General features: G+C 34.7%; 1 protein-coding gene across 4 annotated transcripts in view; it reads right to left on the bottom strand.

The window, feature by feature from the left end:
- PTPN4 (protein tyrosine phosphatase non-receptor type 4) overlaps nt 1-12,222 on the bottom strand; it is a 73,181-nt gene that overhangs the window by 53,196 nt on the left and 7,763 nt on the right. For 3 of the 4 annotated variants that reach the window (XM_085310995.1, XM_085310997.1, XM_085310998.1), the window contains exons 3-6: nt 6,283-6,325; nt 6,108-6,207; nt 2,485-2,529; nt 2,166-2,218 (exon numbers count right to left, since the gene is read on the bottom strand). In XM_085310995.1, the coding sequence (XP_085167121.1) occupies nt 2,166-2,218; nt 2,485-2,529; nt 6,108-6,207; nt 6,283-6,325 (241 nt within the window). The remainder of the gene's footprint in view (nt 1-2,165; nt 2,219-2,484; nt 2,530-6,107; nt 6,208-6,282; nt 6,326-12,222) is intronic. The other variant, XM_085310996.1, reaches the window with a different exon arrangement.

The following is a 12,222-nucleotide window of genomic DNA, read 5'->3' as shown; positions in this document are numbered from 1 at the left end:
CTTTTGTATAAATCAGGTCATGTTGTCAGTGAAAACTTTTTAAGAAAGCTTTTAGAAGGTGCTTATGAAGCAAATGTATCAAGTGTTTTATTTTTTATATATAAATTAATTCATAAGTGCTCTCATAATGGCTAGTACTAAATAAATATACTCCAACATATTTCAGATATTTGTTTCTTCTTTATCTGTTTAGCTTTACTTTCTTGTGATTACAAACATGTTCTGTTTGTTTTTATAAAACTATCATTTCTTCACTAAGAYCAAGATTTACAAAAAACACCAACTCATTCGGCGCCAAGATATTTTCAGAAGCATTAAAAAATATGTATTTTTTGGTAAACTCAAATGTATATGTGGAGAAAGCACACAGACATATACCTACTGAAAAGTGCATTTATAAAACTCAAAACATTTCTTAAAATCACAAGAAATGAATCAAAATCACATTTATTGTCATAATAAATCAAAAGCATACAAACTCAAACAGAATTTGACAAAAATACAGACTTTGAGGTCAGAACTATAATGGGAAGTAAAACAGTTTTACATGTCAGTAGTCCGTATAACAGTTTTACCGTAATAAGTAAGTAACACAACAAGTGAAAATGGGCAAGCTCCCACCAATACGAGAAGGCGCGGGGTCCCGGGGCATGGAAGACGTGACAAGAGGAGGGATGAAGGTGCTCGTGGAGGGCAAGGAGAAGTGAGGGAAAGGAAGTAGGAAAGAAGTCCGCAGCACTTGCATTGCCAGAAACAGAATCTATGTTAAATCATTTAAAAACTGCAAAAGGGATTAGGTTTCATAACAGAGTGTATATACRAGCCTTGCTAAAAGAAAGAGAATTACAGAGAACACAGAACTGCCGAAGATCTATGGCTACTCTTGTCAAATATTAGTAAAGAATTCCAAGAGCTAAAGCCAGAGAGAATTTAACGATAGGACATGCAGAAAATCACTAAGAACTGAGCTCTGCAGGCTTTAGAACTCAAGGACAGAGAGATTTCAAATATAAATACAACTATAATGCATTGCACATACCCACTATTTCTACAGTACTTTCTATATAAACATATCACATTCTTAGAAGCTTAAAATGTCATAAACTTCTCATAATGCCTGCTTYATTATCCAATAGTTGATCACTTGTAAGGTAAATCCCTGAGGTATGGCTTTTAATACCTCTTTGACAGGACTAATCGTACATGTCTATTCCCAAACAGACAGATTTGGGGTGTTTTGCTCAAGAGAAACTGTGTTATTGACTGATCCGGAAAAAGGGGAGAAAGTTTTCCTCACTTACCAAAGCTATGCATATGCAATATTACATTAATATTACTATACATTTTTCCCTAGAAGGATTAAGACCCTGACACGTATGGAGCATACATAGTACTAAATGTAGATACAAGTATCTTTAAGAGCAAAGACATGTGAATATAGACAAATATAAAAGGCTTACACGTATTACATGCGTAAGAGATTTCTGACAATCAAATCTCAAGAACTAACTGCTGAATAGTCACTTACTTTTACCATTAAATATGGAAGAAATTTCTTCCATTAACTACAAAAGAAAATTTTAGGCTTTATGGCAGAATAGTCAGGGGAGAGGAAGAGGATTAAACATCAATCTTTAAGAATTAACTATCCCAGAGAATGGCTTAAAATTGGCAACACAGGTCTCCAACTATTTGGCCAGACATGACCAGAATTCCCCTTTCCACACCTCTTTCAAGGTTCACTGTAGGACATATCTTAAAAATGTGCAAGTGTCTAAAAATTCGCTTGGTATCACTCTCAAAAAGAACTATCGCACTTCAGAATGCAGAGAAATGCAAAGGTTTTTGTGCGTGTGTGTGTATGCATGTGTGTTTTTGTTTGTTTTTTTACTGCAAGGGTTTAAAGAAGGAAAAGGGTAAAAGAGAGGAGTATTTTTTCATATTTAATGAAATAYAGCAAAACACAGTCCACTGGAGAAAAAAGAAACAGACAATTTTCCTTAATGATGGGAGCAGTAACATCGCATATGTGAATACAACAATACAATGTAATGTGAATACACTTAACTATAATTATCACAGTGCATTATGTGGAAACTAACTGATCAGTTATATTGCTTATATATTCCCGTACTTAAAAGTATCTGAATARTAATTATACTTACACTGAACAGCATAGGAAGCCAAAAGAGCAGCAGTATTATAAGGACAGGGCAATCTGGTTTTGTTTGTTTTTAAGAAGAGAAAAATGAATAAAATTACACATTTAATATGAAATACAGTTATTTTGAAAAGCCTAATTTTTTGTAGTCTATAAATACACAAGTTGGACAGATAAACAAACACTTCAATTTKCATTAATCAAATAAATTAATTGTTTTAAATCTATTTATATTTTGCAGGCAAAATCCCTCATCATTAATTTAACAAATTTTTCCTCAACAGAACTTGCATATAACAGATATCATGAGAAAGATGTCTTACCTTCCGGTAAGAATGTCCTGTTTAATTTGCAGAAAATACTGGTACCTTATTAAAAAAAAGGATTATAATTAAAAATAAAATCACTTTTTATCACTTTAAGAYGTTTTCTCTCTAGCTAAACTTTACATTTTGTATGCTATTTCTTAACTGCTAGGAGAAAGAAATTAAACTGTGATTAGTAAAATAATAATACAGCTTTGTAAATTAAGGCTATTCCATTATACATTGTATTTCACTAAAATGTTGCAAAATTTATATTTCACCTACTTTATATTCCAGTACTTATGTTCAACTCATATTTTAAAATAATGAAAAGAAGATATGCCTTTATGATGAATAAACGTGAAAAATAACTATCCAATTGTGCAAGAAGTGGAAAATTGCATCCACATATGCAGGCACCTTAATGCTAGTCAAAGTAAATAAATTAAAAAAAAAAAGCTATTCTCATTGGGTATTTGACATTATTTTGGTTTGAATGAAAGTAAAGTATTCTTAATACTTTGGAGTAACACTCTGAAATAGCAGTCGTGCATTCTTTTAAGTTAAAAGCCTGCTGAATGTCTTCTGACTTCCCTTGAACTTTTGAAGTTTTCTTTAATTACCATATAAGAAAAGCCTGTTTTAGAAGTTCATCTACTCTCTCTCTGTCCACTCTTTCAAGTAAAGGAGGAGCCAGAAGCAGCAAAAGGAATAGATGAACATTTTAAAACAAAAAGTGTTTTCAACCAAAGACAGTAGCAGCAGAAAAACAACTTAAAAAAGAATCAACAAACCAGAAAGCATAAACATTTTTCTTTCTAAAAATACTTCCTGTTTCCAATAATAACCAAATATTTTGCTAAACTTTCAGTACAAATCTATTGTTCATTCAAATTAGCTCCCTCTTATCCCACTCAGAAGCTTTAGAGAATTTCAGAGAAATACAAATGTTGATATSAAGCGATAAATCACTCCTGCCACAACCAACCACAGAAACAGAGACTGAGCTAGGGCAACAAATGCAACTTCTACAGGGATGGCATAGTGTTAGGAGAAACTTAAATTTTCACTAAAAAAAATTTTAACAAGGTATTAAAGCAGCTGTAGACTTTTTAATGCTCTGGTGCATTTTATTTAAAAGTATTCYGCTGAGTGGAAAATTTAAACATGACTCTTGCTTTATTGTAAAATAATTCCATTTTGGGACCTCTTGTATTATTACAAAATCAGCCATTTTCCTTCTTGTAGTTCTACATTCAAAGTAGAGTCAGCCACACTCATTCATTATAAACACCCATAGAAACTACTTATCAGAAAAGCTCATATCAGGTTTAAGTTTTAATTCCATGACTGAGATAAAAAATGAGGAAAACTCTTGCAAAGTGACAGGTCTCAAAAGATATGTTAGCTCCTGTGCGCTTAATTCCTATAAAAACTTCTATAGGCTCTTTAATTGGCTAAAATGGCAACGACTATAGTTTAACATATTAACCTGAAGTTAAAACTGTGACATTAGCTAGCTTTAGAGACCTCAAAATACTTTTCCTTTCTACTTCAGAATATACATTGATGGTAAAAGATAAATTTCTTTAGCAATTATAAAAAGCAAGAAAAGATATGTTAAACACATGTAAGGGGATATACTGTATATACTTAGCTTGAGCTTCTCTTCACAAATATATTGACCAAATTAATGTTTTCTACTGCTAACACTTATGGCTGCAAAAACATCAGAGAAGATTTGTATGTGCAGATAAACTTCCATTTTTCATTTTTTTCATTAGAAATATTCCGTCCATTTCAGGGGTTTCATGAATAAGCAATAGCAAGCAGAGTTCACTTTGCGCTCACTGCTTTCTGCACACAGTGAAGTTAACTGCTTGTTAGCTAACCATCCTATTTCCAGCACAGAAGCCTCACATATTATGGAATAAAATGGGAAATTAATAGAAGCTTAGCAATGCAGATCTGAACAAGTRTACACACAAATTCATTTAAACAATGCAGACAGCATTGCATAACAATGTTTCCACCTACTTCATGTATCTCTAGAAAGAGTAAGAATTATTATCATCTATAGTAAATGTCAATAAACAAGTAGTTCTGCAAAGAGAAGAACTAATGAAGTTTTATTTCCTTCCAATATAGGTTCTTAAAGTGAAACCCTGCAGTACAGGGAGCACGTGCGCTGACCCGTTCCCCCGCCACCCTTGCAGGGATTCTCAGAGGTCTAATACGTTACRAGGCTGCCCTGCAGCCTTTCTCTGAAAAGGCATCAATACTGCCTCTCATACCAGCTCATTCCTCTTTTTTCATGAAATCTGTAAGAACCGAACATCTTTGAAAAGTCTCATTCTGAGCTGCAATTGTCAAGAGTGTTTCATTTATTTATTTTTAAGGGAGGAGAGTAATGACTATATGAAAGGATCCCTCATTAATGACATGGCATCCTAACTTTGCCACAAAATCCCCCACAGATAACAAAATTCTCTTTATAATAATTCCAAGTACAAATCAGTTTTCTGAGGGGCAATTAGGCCTATTAGTTAAAAAAAAAAAAAAAAAGTCAGAGTTGACCTAGATACAGAAATCACACAGTATCTCTTCTAAAGAGACATTTTATCTATAGTATTGTATTTACAGCATAACATTTAAGTATACAATTGTCTTCTATTTCTTTACTAGTTTACATTGAGCAATCTTTACTATTTTTCTTCTCTTCCAAAATATTGCCCTTTAATTCAAATAAAACATTTATTACTTTGATGTAGTAAATTACCAAATTCTCCCAAAGTAAAACTGATTTTTCCAGGGTCTCTGGGACTCATTTAAGTAAATTCAGTCTGCACAGCTGTAAAATTTTGTAAAAATATGGCAAATCAAAATAAGCTGTAAACAAACATGGACTACCTCTTCATGGATTTGGTGCTTAGATTTTTAAGCCCACCTTAAATGACTTAGATACTGTTTTCTGAATGGGGCTGACCTGTTTTCAGAATGGCAGACATCTATAAATTTCAATCTGTTTGTCAAATCACGCCACTTATAYGCAGAGAACTAGGACTAATTAAGGATATTAAAAATTCAAGGGATTCCTTCAGTGGCCAACTGCAAGTCACAAATTAACTCAATTCACACTAAGCATTTTCTTTAACAAGCTTCAACACGTTGCTATCAAAGTAAGTTTACATGCTCCAGCTAGGACTACAACCATATAACCAGGGACTAATTTTATCAGTGCCAGGCAGAACAGTGGAAAAAAAAAAAAAAAAAAAGAGAGAGAGAGAGAGAGATCAGTATGCAGAATGCTCAGGATACTTTAATTCCAAAGGAGAAAACAAGGTAAAAATAAATTTGTGTCTGTGGATGAAGAGTGGCATTAAGTTTTTCCTCTCTTTTTCTCCCTATTTTTTTTTCTGTTTTTACTTCAGTAATAATTTCATGTAGTTGCCTCACTTTGCAAATATATTTGTAAATGTAAAAACACAGGCTTTTTGTTAGATTTATTTGATGCAACTGCACAGTTCTTGTCTTTGATTATGAGGCAAAAAAATACTAACACTAAACATAAGCCTAAACCTACAAATACTAAACATAAGCCTTACAGAAAAGTGTTTTATTGACAAATTAACTAGACCTACCTAGTATATTCTTCTTGGAGCTTGTTTGGGTCACTTACAAAAAACTTGACTCTGAAGTTCAGACTGTGAGGAGACCCTCCTAGAATCAGGGAAAACATTACTAATTAATCAGGTTACCTTGGAAAAGCCACTCAATAACGATATTTGAATTGACCAAATGCATACACTTACTCACTTTTTAATTGTTTCCTGATAGGCTTGTTTGGATCCAGCCACCTCTGGAAAGAGACAAATTTTAACACTAACTTTAGAGGAACAAATAATAAAGCTTATTATAGCTTTATTATAGCCTTTACGTATCAAGAATCCAGTGCTTTTTTCTTACTTTTCATGTGATCTTATATCAAAGCATTCTACTGGCATGCAAAGTCTTTTTACTGCTTCTGGAAAGACATCAACATTACCACGAACAGTTGCGACTGTTCTTCTCTTCTTTCCCTGAGCTTAATTTCTGCTGTCCACATACCAGTCTCCCACTAAGACGTGGCACCAAAGACAACCGTCAGCCGAGACCGACACAAGTTAGACCTCMGTGACAGCATACAGATCTTTAGCTGTTCTCTGATTTATCTTGTAAATCACAAGCCATTACCTTGTAAGTTAGAAACAGAGCGCTTGGCCTACCAAACACTTTTACCAGACCGCAAGCAGATCTTGATTGCCTCTGCCAGGGAATACTGCTGCAGGAAAGTACGGATACATCCTTATACAACCAGCGCTGCAAACATCAGCGAGAGCATGGCTCTCAGGGCAGCGCTGCAAGCTGCTTAAATTGCTCCCCTCTCCCTAGCCAAGCTCTGTGCATACCTACATACTTCAGCCAACTCTTAAAATGTCTAATACGCCCTAGGGATCTCTGCAGTTAGTTCTGGGGGCCATTTTATTCTTTAAAAATAATAAATAATGCTATGCAAACACTTTATCTGTGTAGGTGACTTAAGAGGAACTGAAGAGACTGTTTGATAAAGGTTATGGCTTGCTTATGGAAGACTCACAGAGGACCAAGTAACATTATTTAAGGCTAACTGGAAAGACTTAAGGAAGAACTCTCCAGCTAGAGATACCTTATACAAGAATCTTTCAAAACATGGTAAAAAGAGAAAAAAAAATTGACTATCTTTACACAAGGGGTTATGATTTAATGTATATGATTAACACTCAGATCTGACAGTCCTTTGATTTGTGTTTATGGGCAGTGCTGTATGAGATCACAGTAAATTTAGAAAATCTGGAATCGGAATGTCTGGCAGAGAAGCTCTCATTTTCTTCTCCTTCGTGTTGCAAAGGTCAATTCAGTACATACTAATTCAAATCACAGATRGGTCAATTCAGTGCGTACTAATTCAAATCACAGATGGGTAACCTCTTTCTCAATAGTGTTTAACATGCTTTCAAGTCATACTGTTGGACCCAAACGTAAAACGTGCTTTTCTCCCTAGGAAACTGTACAGGGTTATACCACCTAACAGAACAAAGAAGCTGAAGTTGACAGGATTTGAGCAAGCCAAGGTGCTGCTAGCAAAAAGGTTATTTTGTTTTCTTCAAAACCCTCAGCAAGACTGAGCAGTAGGTATATTTGGCAGTCTGCGAAGTTAAAATGATAAACATTTAGTGGAGAAACCTAGACTCTGGCCCTGCATTCCCTCAAACAGAGTAATGCCTTGCACTTTTGCCTGGGCTAAATCAATCTGTCAAGCTGTCTTCTTGAAAGACATGACGCCACTTTTTCCTCAACCTTCTGGACCCCAGACCCTCTAAGGGTCATTTCTATAGTCTCTTCCTCAATAACTATCTTTGACCARCTCTCTTCTGCCAAGGTTGCATCAGCTCCACATTTCTAATGTCCTCACACTCACCCTGCACAAATATGCTCCTCTTAGCATTGCTCCAGGCACGCACAGACCAAACAACGAGAGCACTCTTGATGCCAACCACATCAGTGCCTCCTGCTCCTCCCAGACCCTCTGGTAGCCCTAGGCAGCTCGTTCATCAGGTAGCCGTAGTTATTCTTCACCTGCAACGTATATCCCGGTCATCTCTAAATCCTAGTTGCACTGTGCACAGTTTAAGATTCATGCCAGCTTTTACCTGTTACCATCTTACTAACTTCCCCATACTAACATCATCCTCATCATTTTCGTTGAGCTTTTTGCGGCTTTCAAGGACTATGTAAAGAAATGCAAGGCCAGACCTCTTACTGACAAGACAGTGGATGAACTATGTTGAAAARCACCTCCCAAAATATGAATCATGCCTCTACGCCATAGCTCCTTTGGGGGTATTTCAAAGGTCTCTTTTAGGGCTTGACTTTTTTCTTCCCCCCATAGAAACAATTAATCAAACGCCTACATAAAATTGGCCCCTTTCCTGAAGTTAGGCTCAGTTAAAAGAAAATGGGCTGTGAACTTCGCTGTGCTCAGAGACAAACTGGGATTCTTTGTCACTCAGCTTCTGAGAACATACCTTCAGACGTACTCCCCAAGAGGGGTGGTTCTTTCTTGGCTTTTTAAGAGGTTCTACATACATAGCAGCTTAGTTAATCTGCTAATACCATATAATAATGGCATTTCAGGCAGTAAGTGTGGAAGCTCATTGTGAGCTGTCATGAGGAGAGAGCATATCATCAGCACCTTGAGGCTACACTGATCAGATGGGTTGTTTTGCTTGAAAAGTCTTTACTTTTCTTTACTTTAAAAGTCTTTTACTTTACTTCAGAAATTAGCAGAACAATTTAAATACCGTTTACCTCACCTTCAAGTTCTTCTAAAATAGAAGAACAACAGGAAATGTGTTCAGGATATATGCTTTCTTAAGTAGAAGTAGTACTTTCAGGGAGAAAGATGCAGTCACAAGAAGGGCAAGTTTTGCAATGCAGAAACTATCACAGAAGAAAAATCTCACGTATACAAGCAACTTTGCTGGTGATTTTGATTTTTAAAACACTAGAAGATATTAAGCTGCTAATTTTAAAAAGCAAACTACAGCTATATGTTTATACTAACTACAGACAAGCAGGGGACTTAACTTGTACTGCGTGCAACACAACACAGAATGCTATTTCTCAGCAATGAGCAGCAACATGAAACTAAGGGTCTCTTCCCTGCTGTGTCTAATAACCCAATCCAAACAGCACTGCCTGTTTACCAGTCTAAATGTGTACTGTAAACAAACACACAGGAAGCTGGATACTTATGGACAGTCACCGAAAGAACCGCAATGTTACTAGGACTTCCCCCCCCAGTCTAAATACTGACTTTTGGTAGGTTACACATTTGAAAAAAATCAAATAATTTTTAATATCTATACAATCTTACACCTTTTACCAGCAGAAGATATAACAAGTTACCTGCATAATTCAACACAATACAGGAAATTAAGATGCAGAGATCTACTATTCAGAAGCAAAAGAGGCCAGATTAATTGTCAAAGCTGCAGTATTACTTCTTTCAACATCACATTTTTTTTTTAGTAAGAAATCAATACAATACGAAAACATAAAGCTTGTTCAATTTATGAAATATGCATTTAGGCACAATGACAGAATTCTGGCACTCAGTTAGCAGAATTCTCTTTTCCTCATTACCTTCGTGTCCTGCAGTACTCGCCATCTTAGTAACAGTCCACTGTGCTATTTTGTGAATAACCAGAATATCTGATAATCCTACCTTTTCTTTTATTTCTTTTCCCAGATGAATGGAGTATTAAAGGTAAACAAATATCAAATAGTGAAATTAATCATACCCATAAATTCTACAGCTTATGATTAATACTGGTAAAATTCTAATTAGCTCTGACATACTATTTCATTGCAACTGGATATTTGCTGACAAGCAAAATATTTTAGTTGAAAAATACTAAACTTTTAAAACACGTGCTTATCAAATAGCTCTGAAGACATCTTTCTTCCAGATTAATTCTTAACCAGTTGCTTCTATTGTAGTGTTTTGTTCTGTTTCTAGATTAATTAAAGATAGCTCAGAGGTCTACGCTTTGGAAATTCAGAGAAATGAGAATGAGAAACCCTGCAAGTTTCTAAACTTTGAGTAAAATACTGAGYGATATTTGATTAAATTATGTTTAAACAGAAGTTGAAAAATAATTCAGTTTTTTCTGCGTGTCTATGTCTTTTCAGCCTGAAAACAAAGTTTAGAATAAAAAGAATTATATAAGACTACTTTGACTATGTCTTATCAGAACTGTCTACAAACAGTTACAAAAGAAAACTCTGTTAAAACTACCATATGYTACACAGTTTTATTCACATTAGTTATCTTAATATTACCAGAAGACTAGAGAAAGAATATAATTAAGAATAATTTGCTCTAGAGAAGAAAGTAGTGTGAAAATACTATTCAGGCAGAAGAAAGATGATGGCAGCATTGTAACTCCTCTCACTCTCTTCTACACACACACAAAAAAAAATGCAGAAGAGAAAAATGTATTTCTATTTTAGAAGAGTCACTCTTGTTTCATTATCTCATTATCTTCTGAAACTTGCTTTGGTAAGTTACCGTATGATTAACACTTTACAATGTCGTTTATCTCTGTAGATCACCCTGCACATTTTGTGAACAGAAATGATGACTTTTTCACACAAAAGGTGGGAGATAAGTTTAGACGCCAACAATCTGGCATATTTATAACAAGAATTCTGCAAAGTAGTGTATTATAAGCAACATTACCCACTTAGACTGCCCTTTAAAGCAAGTATTAAACATTTAAGACTTAAAGAAAACATTCAAGAGGAATTCTGTGAAGCAACCACGATCTCGCAGCAAAGCTATAACAATCCTCTAGTCACTGAACGTTACAACTGGATCCATCAACTATTACTGCTGAAATAAAAAGTGATTTACAAAGTTTCAGACATATGGAAATACCTTTTAATTAAAGCACATTAATCACTGTAAATGCTTATTTTCAAGGGAGTCCATTTCTTCAGCTCTTAGGGTGATTAACTGACGGCTCTTGTCAGATACTGGACTAGATGAARCATGATTAAGAGATTTATCAAGTATCTGGACAAGAAATAAAAATGCCTTACAGGACAAGCTAAGAACTAATTTAAATTAGATTTTAATTCTAAAATCTAAATTTTGTTAAGTCCTAATCAAAAATGAGTTACTATTTCTGATCCCAACTGATGAGCATCATATAATTTAGTTGAGAGAAAACAAAACCAGCAACAACCTTTTAAGGTACTATTTCACAACCATAAATCTCAGTATTTCCACTCCAAACTTGTAACTATTAAAAATTAGTTTATAACATAATTACAAGGTGATACTGACCCACTCAAATGACACAGTTGGAGAGGATAACACGATATTGCTATGGCTTCTATTCTTTTTACAATGACCCAGAGCACAGTGATGCTCTTCTAAAGTCCATCACTTGTGGAGTCCCATATTTTCACTTCAAATATCTACATGAGAACATGTGCAAAATTCATTAGAAGCGCCAGTTTTTCCTGTCAATAGTATGTTACTGATACCTAGATCACTGGTATCAAAAATTTGCTTACAATGTGCAACCACATGTAACAGTGTTTGCAGGACACTGAAATTTAATATTTGATTCAAATTTAACTGAAATAGTGCTTGCTGCAACAGGGCTATACCTCAAGTGCTACGTTTCTATTTAAATGATGCAACCACTTTGAACAGAGTAAAAACGTGGGATCCTGTTTAAATCTTTACTAATTCTACACAAGCAATATATCAAACAGTAGAAATGCCCTTCTAATTCAGGATAAGAGACATGTTTACATGGTAGAAAGAAAGGATCCTAACAATATAATATAGATAATTAAAACAAAAGACCCACTGGTTGGGGGACAGAAGGTATAGAGCAGAAATCTCCAGAAGCAAAGAATATTCCTTGGTTAAATGTCTCATATTCTACTKATTGGTTTAAAGATGGAGAAGAGACTTTATCCCAAATTTTCCTTTTTCGTATAAATATATTTAAAGTAGTAAACTCTTCATACTTCCACTTATTTAAGAGCAGTTAATAAAGCTCCGTATTCTAAGATAACAATCCTGAAGACCTGCTCAAAGAACTATAAATAGCATTTCACATAGATGCAGCAGTTAAACTTTTTTTTTTTTTTTTT

Source organism: Rhea americana, unplaced genomic scaffold, assembly GCF_003343005.1.
Source record: "Rhea americana isolate MKP2758 unplaced genomic scaffold, rheAme1 scaffold_33, whole genome shotgun sequence".
NCBI lineage: Eukaryota > Metazoa > Chordata > Aves > Rheiformes > Rheidae > Rhea > Rhea americana.
The sequence above is the reverse complement of the archived record's forward strand: the minus strand, read 5'-3'. Positions and strand labels throughout refer to the sequence as shown.